Source organism: Opisthocomus hoazin, chromosome 14, assembly GCF_030867145.1.
Source record: "Opisthocomus hoazin isolate bOpiHoa1 chromosome 14, bOpiHoa1.hap1, whole genome shotgun sequence".
NCBI lineage: Eukaryota > Metazoa > Chordata > Aves > Opisthocomiformes > Opisthocomidae > Opisthocomus > Opisthocomus hoazin.
The window spans coordinates 3,065,055-3,082,805 of record NC_134427.1 but is presented as its reverse complement, the minus strand read 5'-3'; the positions used below and the strand labels follow the sequence as shown (position 1 = coordinate 3,082,805).

The 17,751-nt window shown below is 35.4% G+C and overlaps 1 protein-coding gene across 1 annotated transcript in view; it reads right to left on the bottom strand.

Moving 5' to 3' along the window:
* Window positions 1–17,751, bottom strand: part of LOC142363111 (connector enhancer of kinase suppressor of ras 2-like) — a 212,282-nt gene that overhangs the window by 66,611 nt on the left and 127,920 nt on the right. The window contains exons 9-11 of the mRNA XM_075435506.1: window positions 9,273–9,419; window positions 1,160–1,293; window positions 359–564 (exon numbers count right to left, since the gene is read on the bottom strand). Coding sequence (XP_075291621.1) covers window positions 359–564; window positions 1,160–1,293; window positions 9,273–9,419 — 487 coding nt within the window. The remainder of the gene's footprint in view (window positions 1–358; window positions 565–1,159; window positions 1,294–9,272; window positions 9,420–17,751) is intronic.

Here is a 17,751-nt window from a genome sequence, read left to right as displayed (position 1 = left end):
GTGAGTCTTTTCAGGCCCTCCACTGAAGTTAACAGTCCAGAACACTGCAACTAAAATAATCTCCAAGACCTTGCAAATGAAATCGAGTAAAATTAAGACGTTAGCTATCCAAATAATATGAACTTCAGTCTCTCAAAAAAGTTTAAGTGTGCACTGCAGAATAACTAACTTACATACTCCTGATCCTGAATGTTAGCTTGTCATTATACTAACTATTCCTTCACAAACTCTTGTCTAGTATTCAGAGTCAACAGGTCATGGCCTAACAAGGAATGACAGATATTCGGGAGTGTTGCAGTGTTAATAGCACAATGTTTAAATCCAGTCAATTTAGAAATGTTAAAGAAATCCAGCCTACCATGTGTGGGTGTTTTTTCTCTTCTTCGCACTCCTATAGCTCTGCTTCTCTCATACTCAGAGCCCACAGGATGGCCTTCACCTTCAATTAAGGTGTAGTACTTCCCACTTTCATGCTCCAGAAAATAGCTTGGAGACTCAGAGCCTTTCATTCCAGACTTTCCAAATTTGGTGATGTCATCACAAGACATTATTCCAATTTCATCCCTAAAAACAGTAAACCAGAAGATTATGGAGAAATTAACCATTTTATGATAAAGCTAAAGCCTACAACTGTCTCTCCCAAACACTACAAATGAAAAGTCCTGCAATAGAAATTCTACACGTGTGAACTTTCATAAACGTGATTCAGTTCCACAAATGTAAATTAATGAAATCATCATTAGATTCCATTTTAACTGTAAGGCAAACGTAGCTATTCAGGAGTTTTCTAGTATTTGAAATGGAGCATAAGGAATTGGTATAACATGAGAAGGCAAGAGTTTCCCTTGCAGAAATGCCTGCTTTAGAATAAGAGACAAATGGTCACATAAAAGTAAATACAATTAAACAACTAAAGACTTCTTTAAATGCTTTCTTGGGTTAGGACTAAGCTCATGTTTTGCTCAACTGGTATCTAGCTAAGTGAAAGTTATGTCTCTCAAAATAATGATATGCTGCTTAATGTATTTCTAGCTCTTAATTTTACTAAATATTTCATTTGATTATGGGGCTTTTTGTTTGTTTATTTTTAATTAATCTAGTAAAATTAAAGTGTAAAATTTTATTTTGCAAAACCTCAGATTCATTGGGATGTAAATACCTTGGGCCATAAAGTCCTGACATAGGAGACAGAATGAAAACATCCTGGAGTGCCGAGTTCTCCATTTTTGAGGATAAGCCCATTGTACTGGTTGGTGTTGTAGAGCTGCTGGTTGGACTGGTTGGAATTACAGGCTGTAAAAAAAAAAAAAAGCACACAAAGAATAAATTAATATTGTCCGTGCTACAAGTAACAATGAAGCCAATGTGCGTGATTTTAGCATTCTTGATGTCTTTTTTTGGATTAGCCTTTTTTTCGAATTACTGAAATTTCTTCCAAAAAGATGCCTACTGAAACAGTTTTACCAAAGAGTTCAAGGTTAGATATGAAAACAACTGATAAAAGACAAGTGAAATTAATTTAAAAGCCATCTCATGGGAAAATCTGAGACTCAGAATCAAAATATGACTTTTAACCAATGCAGAAAATCAATTATAGGGGGAGGAAGGACCTACTTTAATAAATGCCATTAATACAAAAATTAATTACAGAACTCTGGAATACTTGCACTGAATGAAAGTGTTCATAACCATAATGTTGATTTCAGAAGGCTTATTGTTAACTAGAATACCTAGTTTAAGAAAACAGAATTCATAGATTCATAGCCATCTATTGTTTTTTCTTTTTACTGAATTCATAGCATGATGATTGTATCATGGTGACAAAAATATAGGTTCTGTGGTGACTTGCAATGAAATATAAATTAACCTAAGCAATAAATATGAGCATCATAAATATTAAGGTACTAATAAAGTACAGAGGTCTTTTGTGATTTTTTCTTTTTTTAATTTTTAAATTCAGTTAAAGACAATTTTTTTACTCAAATGCCATAGGGAAACTTAAGTCAACGGCTATAAGGACTACAACCAAATATTCTGTGCAGGATGCAAAGATATATACACCAAGAATATTTTTCAAGCAAGGTACAGTCTGTTTTTTATTCAAGAAATAGAAAATATTTTTATTTAGTATTACTGGTTAGATTTTTTTATATGAAAAATTACCATTGAAATACAAAATTGTGCTTAAATTGATGCAACTAGTTTTCTGTGGGTGGAAGGAAAACACAGTGACCTAAGAACTGGATGAAAGCTGTGAAGACCAATTGTAACATTATTCTAAATGCAAAGCTTTCTATCTTCTAGAGATAAAGACTGAAATTATTTTCATGCAATTCAAAAAGTAAAAGCAATCCCAAATCCCAAAAAAGGTTGTTTTTTCATGAGAATATCAGTCTGCATAGGGGTTCACATTATAGTACTTTTCTATGCTTACTGTTAAGCCTCTTACACTCTGATCAAATATTTCAGGCTTCTTTTGTATTATCAACATAAACAGGTAAGAAATGACTGCCAAAGAAAAGAATCATTCACTACTTACTTTCTCATATCTTTGGAAATTCGGGCCTACCACATTATACACAGTATCAACCACAACATTTGGAATACTACCGTTATTTCTGCAGTTTTGGTGCGGCAGTATCAGTAAAGAAACTAAACAGAAGATATTCTAGTAGTCCCCCAGCTTACCTGCAGCTGGATACAGTTTCCCATGGGTCAAAACACAAATCATAACTGTCACAGCAAGACAAGCAGAAACTCCATTTCAGAATCAGAAATTACCTGTATTGAGTCTTTTGTGACTAACTTCTTTTCAATGATTGTATATTCAGCAGTTGTCAAGGTTACAGGTTAGTCAATGAAGTTGACAATAGCAAAAAAGGATGGGGAGAGATAATAAGACTGCTCAATTTGCCCTTAAAGAGGGTGATAGCCATGCTATTCCTGAGAGAATTTTAAAAATCTAACCTTATAGCAATATAATCTTTTTTGCTTCAATTTAATTCAATTCTTCTCCTACCCATCCCAGAAACTGAGAACTTGCCTTTTCACTTTTCTGTAACTTTTTACTTTTTACATTCTGAATACTATCTGTTTCCCCTGATTTTGGCTAGAAAACAAGAAAAAACCTCCTAGTTCTTCTGTTTTAGGGCTCATTTTCTAAAACACTAACTAATTGTAGTGTGCTCTGTACTTTCTCCAACTGATTAGACAGGTGTACCCAGTGTACAACGGGTGTACTCAGTACCCAGCTGAGATTGTACCAGTACTGAATAAAGCACAACAAGGATTTCACCTATCTTGTGTTTTATGTTCCTGCTTATGTCTCTCAGCCAGGTAGCTGGAGTTCCTTCCAACATGACATTCAGCTTTTTGTTTATTGTAATTTACACATTATTTAGTCAATTGCTACATTCTTTAAAATGGCAGTTGATGATTTCCAAGCAACATACTTCACACGTGTCCCTCTTTCATTTCATTACATTTTTAGAGCTTTTTTCTAGTTTTCCAAACTAACTTTTAATGACCAGCCGAGACTCCATTGCATTTGCAGGCCCTCCTGGTTTAGCACTGTATTCAAATTTCGTAAGCAGATCCTTCCAGTTGTCAGGAAAACATGGAACAAAACCACATGTATCACGTACCTGTTGAATGCTAAATGACACATCCCTTGTTCGACAGTGAACCATTAACAGCTGTTTGTTAGGCAAGGTTATCCGGTAATTTTCCACCCATTCAATCTCAGTTTCAACTAGTCCTTAATTCTCTATGCCACACTTGTGAGGATGTCATGAGAAAAGGTATTAATATCCGAGTAAGATATACAGCTTCTCTGCTATCTATGAGGCCAGTTAACTGCTCACATAAGAGCCTTAAATCTGTTTAATGATTTCTTCATAATAAATTCATGTTGTTTTTACTCATCTGTTATCTTCCAAGTGCTCGCAAACTGTTTGTGCCTATTGACTGACTCGTAATTCCCTAGCTCTTGCATTTCCCCTTTCTGAAGACAAGCATTATACTTGTTTTTCTAACCTTACCGTAATTAATCCATCTCTCACAATTTCACAATAAACACATTTGAAAAATAATGGTCAAAGAGTGCTGCCCCCCCCCCCCCCAATACCAGCTCCTCTTTTTGCCTTTTCCATTGGCATACTCCTGCTGTCTCCCCCTCAGCTTTACTTACGTTCTTTACCTTCTCTATGAAAAATACCTGTCCTCAGTGCTTTCCAGAAATTCGCCAGCCCCTGTGTCTTTGTAACAATGCCTGTTCCTATCCCTTTCTCGAAGGATGCACCCAGTCCAAATAAGCCATGTTGGGTGATTCCGCTAGCTGACTGCAAGAAACCTTTTTCACTCATCTGGCCTAGGAGTCTTTGATGAAGAGAAGAGAGCATGAGTGTTATGCTCCGCTATCATCACTCAGATAATTCCAGCAAATATAATTCTTTATGATCTGGAGCTCAGAGTGAAGGTAGCAAATACGTGTACCTTCACTCTGAGCTCCAGATATGTCTGAGATCTCAGACATGGAATTTCAGTGGTTTTAGGTATCTGCAAAATACCACAGGAATCTTTTACTATTATTAAAACATTAGTTTAATAAAAGTATTTAAAACAATATTTTACTATTATACCAAATCCATAAAGTTAAGTTTAATAAATAGTAAATACGATCCTAACTGGGACTACCAATTAAACATAGTCAATTCTTTAAGCCTTACATGTTAATTCCAATAAAATTACTTAAAGTGATTATGCATGACTCTGCATGCGTACAAATGAAAGCTCACCGAAGTGCATGCAAATACATGCACGGGTGAAAGAAATCCAAAGGAAAACACATTTGTTTATAGAGGACTTTGGAAAAGCAACACTTTAGGTATCTGCTGTATGTTATTTGAAGTTTTTGATGAGAGTAATTAATTATCAGTAAAATGATTAAGCAATGCTGAAATACCAGAAAAAAAATGAAAGGCAAATGGTAAATTCAACACTCACCAGAAATAATTGCCAAACACAAAAATTCAAACCGTTTCAGAAACAAAATACATTGCTGTTTTTCTGAGTATGTTTTGCAAATATTGGGGATAATTAAACATTGTAGTGATTTAAAAAGTGCTGTTCAGCATAACAAACATGACCCAGTGCATCCTGCAAAAAACCAGCAGGACAAGAGGCAGGAAGCTGGTAAAGCCCGGCGATACAGCAACAAGAGGCTCGAACATGGACATCCCTTACCTTTTGAGGGGGTATGAAGATTAAGGATGGGGGACTGAGTCTCTGCTTTCTCCCTTGAAGGAATAAACTCAATCCCCAGAACTGCCCTGATGGGCGAACTCACAGAAAACACGCAGGCGCCACTCTTCTACATGGATTGCCTGCGGCGAGGGAAAAGGGGGCTCTGTAACTGCGGATCACCCTAGAAATTCCTACAGTGTGTAAGGTTTGTCAGAGTAGATTAATTCCTGCCAGTGATGTAGATGACTAATTCCTCATTGGACAAGCTGTTATTCAGAAAAATTCAATGTTCAGCAATACAAATACTACTCACAATAAGAAACAGAACTCTCAATATTATTGAGTGTTTCTCTCACACTGGTAAATTGGTACAGTTGCGCTGTAAAGAGCGGGTGCCTTCAGAGTGTTTTCAAGTCTCGCGGATTTGCGATTTTTTGAAACTTGAAATATCTAACTTTTTTGATCTGTAAACAATAATTTTTGTCCTCAGAGCAAGAAAATATAATGACATAGCTGTAAGACAGAAGTCAATATAAGCATGAGCATCATTACGATGAAAAGGAAAGGACCACCATCTCCTCTGATACAAGACATCCGAGACAACAGAACAGAACTTTCTTACTTGCTACATTTTCTTTCTCTGAGGTGTTACAAATCTTTCCTAGACCAGGATATTTCTCATGGAGGTAGTAAAGTAAATGGGCAGCACATTATTTCAGAGTTCCTGTGAGCCATTCTATCAGGGTACAGTACCCGAATTATGAACTGCGAACTAACTTGAGTGGTATACACCAACTTGCTATTTTCCTTTTTTTTCTCTACAAGCATCTGTTCTTATAATGCTATGGAATTTCTCTTTTGTACAAAGCAAGTCTCTCCAAATTCATATGGTTCGCAAAATCTGAAATGAGCTACTTAGCTAGAATTATTCTGAAGATAATTATGAAGTTGCAGAGTGTAACATGTATTTTCCAATATGTAAGAATTATTATAAAATTGTCACTGTTGATGTAAGCTTGACTACTCATATCACCTAACAGATTTTATATCTCAAGCTAAATAATAAAAAATTTATTCAAATGAGAAAATTTCTGCAAATAAAAAGAAAAAAATACAATAAATATCATATTTTATTTGAATGAAGTTGCTGGTGTGCTCACTGTTTAAAAATCAGAGCACTATTTGCTATTTCTGATGAAAGAACCATTTTATATTGAATGGGAAGATAATCACAGAGTTTAAAAATCAAAATAATCTTCTAATATCACATAATGCCAGCTAGAGACAAAAGGAGAAAATGGTATGACTGACATGTTGTCTCACTGAAAGATAATTCTAGCACAGAACTTCAGCATATGTTAACATTCTGCTGTTGTTAATTAAGCATCAAGGGAAACTATATACAGCAAAGGAATACTACAATGAGACCAAGAAATAAATTTTATAAAGATTAACAGATTCTGTATCATTAATAATTCATAAATTAACTATGTGGCATAATTTTAAACATAATTATGGTGGAAAAATTATTAATCACACCTATAAGAGCCTTAAGCAGTAATAGAATGCATGACAACTTTTATTTTAAAAATTCCTGATGTGCACCAACCTGAGTTAACAAATACTATTTCTGACCTCTGAATTTCAAGTGTTTAAGTTCTACTTCCTTTGTTTCTTCCCTAATTATGTACTGCTTTTGTTTTGTTTTTTACCAACACTAAATCAGAACGGAAGAATTGCTCTGCATATGTCCTTTTTCACAGTGTGTGACATATATCCATATACATATCCATATATGTAACACACCACAACAAAGAACACACGCAGAGCAATATATATGGATCCATATAGGTAGCAGAACATGAAATGTAACACATCCATACACGTTATCCTTTCGTGTGACAGTCTGACATTTGCGGAATTGTTTTCAGTTTTGATTTACTTTAAGTGAGATCTTTTTCTGCAGATTGTTACTCAGCTGGTCATTCCACAGCCTACATTCATGCAGCTCATTACTTTTCTCTAAGTCTAAAACTTCCTGTCTATGCTGAATGTATTCTGCTTATTTCTGAAAGTCTGTCAATAGCCTCTGACAGCCTCTGTTCTGCGAGAGCCAATTTAATTCATTAGTGGTAGAAAACTCCAGAAAAACAAATAAATAAAACCAGAAGCCTTCCTACTGATTTAACAAATTAAACTGATCTAGAGAGTCTAAAAAATGCCAAAGTCAAACAAAGGCGAGGACATTCTGCAGCCAAGAACAGGGAGAGGGAAGTGAGATCACTGCTTTCCAGCAGCATCAAGCTGGTATGTCAGCTGTCCAGGAAACGCAAGCTTTAGTATCATCTTGACATTTAATCATGCTAGATCCAAGTCATTAATGACAATAATAAATAATACTAGATCCAGGTGAGAACTGTAGGAAACAGGCAAAACAAAAAACTGTGTCCTGAAACGTATCCAGGTCCTAGTACTTGAGCTTTGTGGCGAGAAGACTAAAGGCAACCTAAAGATGCTAAAGAAGACCTAGAGTTTATTTTCGACACTTCATTACAAAATCTACTGTTAAGAAGTAACACTGGCAGTACTCTTTTTATTTTCCAAAATTATTTCTATTTTTATTTACATCCCTCCTTGCACTGTTTTCCAATACAGAGGAAACATATCCTAGTGAGAATGACACTTCGAGCACCCTTTGATCCTCAGGAGCTGACACAGAAGTAGAAACTGTTCATGATTCCACACAAGTAGCTTGGTGCACTTTCACTTCTCTGGCTACCATGACAAAGCTTGGCATGTTTTGTGGAAAATACTGGACCATGTATACAGTGCCTACTGTTTTCACACTGACAAAACTTCCAAAACTAGTGCTGCTTGTGAATTATGATTCTTTAATGTACTCATATAAAGAGAGGGTCTCTGTGGAAGCCCTGTTGCAAATGCAATTTCTATGTTGCTGCCCCTGGAGGCTTTAGCTGAAGTTCACAAGTAGATACAATATTGTCTTGCTAGAGCAAAGCATGTTATTCCTGCAGCTTGTGACAGAAAACTCTAAAGATGCCCCTTTCCTCTCCCCCAGAGGCAGTCACAAGGAGAAGAAAGATGGCACTAAACCCAAGTGTCAGCACTCCCGAGCTGCAAGGATTACAGAGACTACTTCAGTGAAGCAGCTGTGGAGGATTTAGGCACTTGGAGGAATGAAAGATTCAAGAAGGGCCAGGCAGGAAGGAAAATTGCCTGGATAGGCTTGAAGGGTTTGCTTTGTTTCATTAATTTAAAAATTGTTCAGCAACACATTCACGTATCATGTGATCCAAACAAAACAACTCTGTGAAGCTTCCACATTATGAAAGTGCATAAACTTCTTACAGCTTGTTATATAGTATTAAACATGCATAAATACTAACTTACTCAAAAGAATTTCCTTTAATGGTGACATTCTGAGTTCAGTCCTTTTACTGTGAGTCAGTTTCTACTGCACATGTTGATGCTGTAGGAAGAACCAACTGTGATGTTCACAATTGATTTTTTCCAAATCAACAGGTTTTCAAGGAATAATGCAGAAAATAGCAGAGGTTCTAACAGTATTGCTGTCAAAAACTCAAACTTGATGAGAGATATGGAACAGAAGCAGACTTTTCCAGAAATTCAAAAGGTCTGACACATGATTACAAACAAGTAGTTTGGACGGAGTGTGAAATAACGGCAACAGGGAGGCAGTGCTGCCTCTGCCAGTCACAGCAAGCTACTGAACCTTAGGCTGCCTTGTTCTCCAGTAACGCTATTTGTAAACGTTCTTTCCTCCCATGAATCCTGTGGCTCCCAACTTCACAAAAAAACATGGAGGAAAACAATCTTGTTGACACATGCAGTACTGCCACACAAAATTATCTGAGCATCCTATTTCAAAGGAATCTGGGACTTATTAGATGCTCCTGTTCCTTTCACTGGAAGGAAAAATTCTCGTGTTTTCTCTTGAACAGAGTAAAGGATTTCCCATGACACCAGCGTTGCAACAGCCTTCTTACCTGCAGTGCAAGAGGCTTCCACCTCACATTCTTCAGAAGGGCAGGAGCAGAAACCAGGGTATTCTGAGGACGTTTTTTCAAGGTTAAAATCACTCCATTTGGGTCTTCCCGCAATGCATTTACTAGGTTCTTTAACTGCCAGCCAACCTAAGGAAAAATTCCATAATTGAATTTTGAAAGCTTTCTGTTTAACTTTAAATGTGAAGGAAGTCTTCTATTAACTGAAAAGGTCTATTACAGCCTTCTCTTTGCAAACATAAGCAGTTTTTATAATCTGTGTCTGATTGCTTCTTTTGGACTGAAATGATGCTGCTGAAGCTGGAATATTTTTTTTGAGCTACATTTCTAACATCATAAGGCATGCTGAACACTGTCTCCCTTCTAATAATTTGTGAGATCACTGTACATTTTAAATCAAATGATGAGGGCTAGCAATCATGAAATAATTTTAATCTGGATCCTTAGTTGAAACATTCACTGTTGAGGCGGAAGTCAGACCATTCTATAGCAACACATGTAACATATATGTAACCGATTTAAGATGCTACTGAAGATAAATGATCATTTACTTTATTTAGCTATACAGCCTCTGGGTAGAGCTGAGTAATTCAAGCTACTATAAATCGTAAACGTAGCCATAAAAAAGAACATCATTAGTACTGAAAGGATTTTATACATGTCTCTCAAAAAGATACTTAGAGACATTTCTTAATCTTCTTTATTGTTTAAATATGATTTTACCATGAACTGTTTACACATGAAAACAGAAAATGTATTTTTATGGGATTTTTTAAAAAGATGAATGTTTACACTATCCTATTATCCTGAATGGTTGAAGAGGTTTTAAAACCGAATAATAATATAAATGACAGTATACAAAGATGTTTATGATACAAGCAGTCCTTTTGCCCGTCCTATATGCAACTGATGTATTAGCTTGTTCATTATGAATAAAACAAGAAATTCCTACCACTTAGCACTTCACAGTGAATTATCGTTAAAGTTGGTTTGTCTAATTTCCCAAGTAACACTTCTATTGAAGAAGCTTCTTTAATATGACAGTTTCCAAAAGTGTATGCTATGTTACACCCCAATTAGTACTGGCAGACAGAAATACATTGCGATGCTTATAGGCTGTGCTAACATTCACTTCTAAAGGTTGTATTTTTTTTGTCAATATACTTGCGACCTGATCTAGATAACCAAACTCACACCACAAATTTCGAAATTTGTCTCTCTTCCACGGGCGTCAGAAAAATGGTACGACTAAAGCAGACTCTCAGTTACTCACACCTAACTCTTGCCCTGAGTCCCAAGGGCTAAGCTATTGCCTCCAGTTAGTCTCATCTTCCTAATTTTAGGAAGTGCACCAAGGGTCTTGCTGAAGTAACTCAAACTACAAGAACAAACCCACCTAGAAAGGAATTACTGGGGAGAGCAGCCACCTGCAGCTGACAATCAGGTTACGGGTTCACATTCAGCTCTGGGAAACAGCAAGGCACGCAGAAGTATTGACGGGGAGAACGTTGGAGCATTTTCCTAGCCTTACTTATTTGCATTTTCTCCTCTTAACATATGATTTCTAGATTTGCCACTCCAGGAAAATGAACACGCGCAGGATAGACTCTCCACTTAACTTTTTAAATGTTGTGTTCTTTTTAAAACATTACTTAAGTGAGCCAGGTTTTAATTTAAACACTGATGGTTACTTTCTACCCACAGTTCTGCTAAACAAAGCAGTACAGATCCAAGCCTGCACAGAGTAGTTTTTCAAAAGTCAGTTTCTTTCACAGAAAAACTGAGCCTCCAGCATCTCTAAGAGTGCCTGTATTAAACTCTTTCCTCCATTTTCTGTTCCAAACACGGCAGATTTTTACAGTAGCAATAAATGACCGTAGTAAAGACTTGTCATAAGTGTTAGAACTACCACAAGTCTTCAGCCCCAGTGTCAAGCAGATCGGTACTGAACAGGAATTAGAATGCTGCGTTCGCACAGCAGTTCTCCAGACACAACCTTACTGAGGCCAGATTCCAGCAGCCTTCAAGCGAACATTTAAAGAATGAAAAGCTTAAGGAATACAAGAGCAGTAACTGAACAAGCACACGCAAGCATGAAGTGCCACTCTATCTGCTATGCTTTTTGACAATCTGTCAGAGTTCACAATACTTCAATGATCATTTAATCATCCACCATCATAATCAATCACTCTTCTGACCAAAGTGCATATTGCCACTACTAATAAAAACCAAGGAAAAAAAAAAAAGAAAAATATTTATGTATTCAGAATCTCATCAGTCTACATGTATCACCATATTATATCAGGTATACTTTATAATTACTTCCTCTTAGAGGAAGACAGTATCTGATTACACACGAAGGTTAAGGGAAAATAGTAAAGACAGCATTAAAGAGATTTCAATGAAAATCCTCTCATAAGGGCTGAAGAGAAATTAAGATATAAACGGTAAGGTTCTAGCCCGTCTCCACACTGGGCCTCAGCCAGGATCCCAAGGGTGAACATTCAGCTCGGAAAGAACTGCAATATGTGTTGCAATTCCAAAAAGGATTTTAATGGCTTTTTAAAGTTCTATTTTTAATGTTGCTGTTCTGTTGAAAACTTTCTAAAAATGCACTGGCCACAGGAAACCAGAAAATGGTAGTACTAATAAACAGGCCACAGCCAAACAAATGCAAATATGTCAACTTGCAGTCAAAATGAACTCTTCTAGTTTGTGCTCTATTTATAAAACAACACAGGCTACACATACATTTATTTTGCTCACTTATAGAGTTAAAAATGAACTATTTTTGATTTTTATAGATTGATATAATTTGCAGAATGTTGAAATCTTTAGAGTTCCATGAGCTCCTTTTAGAAAAGAATGATAAATAATTAAGTTAATGATAAATTATTCCAATGAGAACCTTAATGACAAAACCATTAAATACCAAGATCTATTAGAGAACTGTCTACAGTCATTACTACTAGGCTATGATAAAATGCTCTTAGGAATTTGGGCATGTTATTATAAATTGTATTACTAAAAATATCTTTGAAAAAATAGAAGTCATTACAGTGGATTAAATATCTTAGTTGAAAACCAGTCCTGGAGACAGATCTTGACATTTATTCTTAAAGAATCAATCTTTAATAGCAATTAGTAGCTTCTAGCCATGGTAAGATGTATTCAGCAAAAGGCCATTTTGGTCCTTTAAGATTTTTAGCATATGCAGTCAGTTAAGCAGATTCCACAACACGTGTTAAGATATTTCACTCAGTAATTAAAGTTAACATTAAAACTAGACTAATAAAAAAAAAAAAACCCTAATGTGATACTTTTTTTTGTTTTCTTGAATAATGAAATTGGAACAATTAGGATACCCATTACCTTCAAATCAACAAATTCAGAAGGATGTTCTTATGTCGTCTTTGCACAGCATAGTAAAGCTCTAGTCATGGTGCACTGTTCTCTGCTAAAAATATTTAGACATTGAAATATGGTGTGCTATTTTTTATCTCTTTATTAGCTGGGCCTACAAAACCTAGAATGTGGAAAGCCACATGCCTGCTGTTGTCTTACTTCATCGCTCAGAGGAAAACCAAAATAGAGTCAGATGCCAGCAATGAGAATTGCTACTACAGTGATATACACAGTTTGTAAAAAGACTAGAATCACAGAAACTTGGATACCTACTGGCTTAAAATGATCGACTTCCTAATTTTAGCAAAAAAAGAAAACTTTTTTAATTTAGATGCTAAATATTGAACAAACCTAGAAGAATGCAAAACAGCTCACTGAAAATGGTAAGAGGTAGGTACAAGTTTAAGGTTTTGGTGCTTTACACTTAGGATTGCTCTGATCTATACTTTTTGTTGGTTTGTACATCCTCAGTGTGGAAAGAAGGGCTCCAGGGAAAAAAATGTGTACTTCTGTCTGTATTAAAGGATTTGCTAGTTTTCTCACAGAAAGTACAAGCCAGATCATCAGTGGAAACTGCAAAATATAGTAACTTTAAAAATAATAGTTCAAAAAATATTAATCTCTATGACACTAGATTTCTTTACTATAAAAGTATAAAGTATATTGATTCAAATATCCACAATGCTGTAGTAATTTTGTATACCTAAGCCTGATAATTTGGTAGCTGGGACTGCATAACTAATACGTTCAGAAAAACGTAACTCATTTTCATTAACCTACAGTAAACTAGTTTGTTGTCTAGTTCTCCAATATCTTCTTTACCATCTCCCTCTATTGACTTTTTTCCTTCTTCTTTAGGAGATCTTTATTTGTATGAATGGGATTTGGAATGCATACTACCAGCAATAGGTATTTCAGCATTTTTATAAATTCAAACTCTGTTCATGCTGGACAAGCACCTTTTCTCCTTATTTAAAATAAAGGGTACCTGGTCAATGATGACTTACTGATGATCTGTATGAAAAACAGACCAACACAAAAAATTCTTAATGTTACAGACACACACAAAAAAAGAAGAAAGCTCAAGAAAACACAAACCAGTGCATTTGTGGATGACTGCGCAGGCATTAAGTGCATGATATATTCATCTATGAAAAGGAACTGAAAAAACATCTGGACTGTTGAACATGATGGTGCTTATCAAAGGATTCCAGTAGTCAAAACCACCACAACGGTTACTCACTTCCATGCCAATTTCTTCAAAAGACGATATACATATTTGTGATGGTACAAATTTAGAACACACAGACAGTGGAACTAGAAGGGCATAGTGTATAGAATATCTACATCCTTTTCTCTGCTTTTCCTGAAAATTCTGAGGCTAAAGCAGAAGTGTGGCTCCTCAGTTCCTTCACTGCCTTATCAAACCCTAACAGTCTATCAGGACTCTGACAAATGAAAAAAGCTCTAAGAAATACAAAACTACAGCGTGCACCTCCCAGAAGGAATGTAGGTTACACCTTAATTTGTTTGTGAGACTTGTGCATATTCTACTTGTTGTACCATATGCCAGCTTTAATCTTACCTAGGACGGAGAGAGACAGAGTATTAACGAAACAGGAATGTAAGAACTACCTTGTAAGGCATTTTATCTGGAAATCAATTGTACAGAATAGTATTTTCTAAATATTTAGGACATACCATATCGCATACCACCTGAAAACAAGTAATTCTGCTTTGACTGCAGTAACCCTGACATGAACCAGGACAGATGTTTCCCCTCAAGGCTTGTCAAATCCACAAGCAAAGCCATCTGGATACTTACTTGAACCTCAAGAGTATGATCTCTCTTCACATTTGCATTAAAAAAAAAAAAAAAAAAGGCTTGTGTAAACTCAACGTTTTGTGAAGGAAACAGACTATCATCCTTTCTTATTTTAAGTCTATAACACTTTGCCTCATTAGGGAATTAATAAAGGAAATTTGTTTGATTAACATAGAAAGCAGTACTTTTTACTAGACAAAAATGTGCTGGAAGATCATAAGACTACTTTCTGTTACTGAATGGGAAGCTCATCATTAACACCTGATTCATTCTTCTTATTAATAACCTAGCTGTTACTAACAATAATTGATGATGAAAGAACAAGTGTTCTGCCATTACCTTACATAGTTATTTTTATTAACTAATGGAAAAATACAACAAGATTCTATGAAGATGCACGATCTTCTACTGGAAGACGTGTGTTACCAAGTCTTTTTGAAAGGCAGAATCCTGAGAAAAAGTAACATGTGGCAATTTGTTTCAAAACAGAATGACGCCTTTTGGGGAAAGAGCTGTAATTCTCATGACATCTCCCCTTCAGTTTTTGTCTGTCTTTTTCCTACTTGTATTTCACAACACACAGATGGTGTGACCTGGCTCTGCATTTACAGATTTACCTCCATCTAAAATGAGCTCTCATTAACACTCAAATTTACAATTCAATAAACATACATCTAGGATATTAATTCAATAAATAACACCAATAAATTAGTGCTGAAATTATTTCATTGTGCCAGGGCTCTTGACACACTTAAATTAAGTATGTAATTTGACAATGAAGAGTATGAAAAGGTATTAGGCTGCTGATTGTGTATTTACACAGCATGCATCATTCCAAAGAATAACCTTATGAAGTATGAAAATGCAACTACATTAGTCAAAAACCACAGCTATTTAAAGACAACATAGCAAACACACAACAAAGAAAAGGTGTTAGAACTGCAAAGGCCCTTCTAGGCTATTACATCCATTTGTTTACTCTTCTACATAGCTGCAGGCTACCGTAACGTAACCATTTTCATCAGTTCTTCAGTCACCATCCTAGGCAGACCTCTTTCCAATTCTACCACAGATTTACTGACAGATATTTTTATGGATGCTTGCTCTTGAACAACATTGTTTTTTACCTTAAAGACTTCTTTCTCTTTCTGGTCTTTATAGCTGCTGACTGTTAAGAAAGAGGAACCTGTCTCAGACCTAGCTGGCTGGGTTAACCAAATTGAAATCCTTAAAACCGTTCTTTTCATATGAGACAGATGATACATTTTCTTTTTTGCCCCTTACATTATTTTAATGTTCATATGTAACTTCACAGATTTGATGACTGTAAATGACCCGAAAGCCACACAGTATTTCAGAGAAAATATTACCAATGTGAAGACAATGACATTAAAACTCTATTTCTCCTGGAAACATGCTCCTTATTAATTCCAAGTTCATCTTCGCCATTTTCAGTCACATCACCTCCATGGCGCTCAGGTGATTTGGGATTAATTACTACATTCTGACTTCTGGAGTCTTGCCAGTTGCTCCTGAGTAACATTTAGCTTTCAAATGGAATTACTAAAAGCATTATTATTGCTCTCTGTCCCATTAAATGACCTTCAAATTCTAATCCTCAAAAAAAAAAAAAAAAAAAGCTTTCAGTGTTCTGAAAAATCAGTTTTCCCTAGTTTATCAAATACTTTTCTATACAGAAGTAGATCAAATATTTTACAGAAGGTCATGCAGCTAGATCAATACATGTTTGGATTTTCAATATTTTCTTTGTCTGAAAAATTATCAAAGGTAGAACATTAACACAATTTAATTTTCATAAATTTATACTGCTTTTCACCTAACACGCAATTTTCCTTCATGTCTTTAGTCATCCTTTCCTCTTTAAATCACCTACAAAATCTTACAAAGTACTGACTAGTAAGTTTTGCCCCAGCATACAGTGTTGTCCTAAATCCTTGCTTAGGGACTTGCAATTGAAAGTTTCAGTCTCTTCAATAAACTGAGATGTAAATGATTTGGCATTAAATTATCCAACTTTTCTTCCATCCTGAGTATGTATATACCTATCTATTTGTTATGATTGGTTTCCTTCTCTTTGTTTCTTGTTCGATACTATCCTTGTTATGAAAAATTGAAAGGAACTAGTGTTTTTTGGCTAGTGACTATCCTGGCTTTAATATTAACCTATTTTCACTGCGTGACAGTCCTAATTTTCTGACTAAAGAACCATGGCCCATATGTAAAACAACTTAAAAAAAAAGAAAAAAAAAAATTTAGTATTTCAACTGAGCAGCAGAAAACAGACTAATCACGGAACCTAAGGTGTAATTATTAATTTTGGAAACAAATAAATGTGCAGTGGCTTATTAAGCACTTCTGTATAGTTTTATAAGAGTAAAAGTCTACAAGGCACTGGCAGAACTAGTGCCCATTGTTACTGCAGGGAAAAACAGTTAGTGTGACAGCAGTTTAGAATGTATAACTTATTTTTAAAGTTTCTTATGCTATTTTATTAAAATCTAATAAGCAAGAAGGACAAGCAGAAAAGCAAATAAGGAAACTGGATAATGATGAAATGATCTTAACAGGCAGTAGTGAATTGCCTGATTTAATTAATTTCTTGCCTAAAGTACTATTATTTTTTCTTTGATCTTTATAATTGTATTACAGACTGTTCCTTGGTTAGGCCAGATTCCACGTAGCAAGTCTTTTATTCTAACTCTTCAATTGTTGCATTATATAATTTGTAAGCTTTGATACTTTCTGAAGTCTTTTTTTTTTAAACTCTCAACTACACTGAGAAATTATTTGAAAAGTAAAGTGAAACAAGTGGTCTTGTTTTGTTAATATTTTTAATGTACTTGGTAATGTAACTGGTTTCAGGAAAGAAAAACAGTATGAAAATTACTACCTCTATATTCTATATATCTATATAATATATTTCTTAGCACAGATAAGGCTTTATATAAAATAAATACAATAATTTTAGGTAATAAGAATAATTTTGAAAACAGACAGCCAAAATATTCTAGCCATCTCAATCCCAAAATGCTTCACACCACGCATCTAGCTATTCAATGGCACTGACACTGTCAGCATACCTAATCCTCTGCTACAGCTATACAACTCCAGAGAAACACCTCCCAGATTAGAAATGCTGTTATCTGTGCTGACTCCACTCGAACGCAGCGACAGTAAGACTATTTCCAAGTCTACATCTTCTTCAACCTG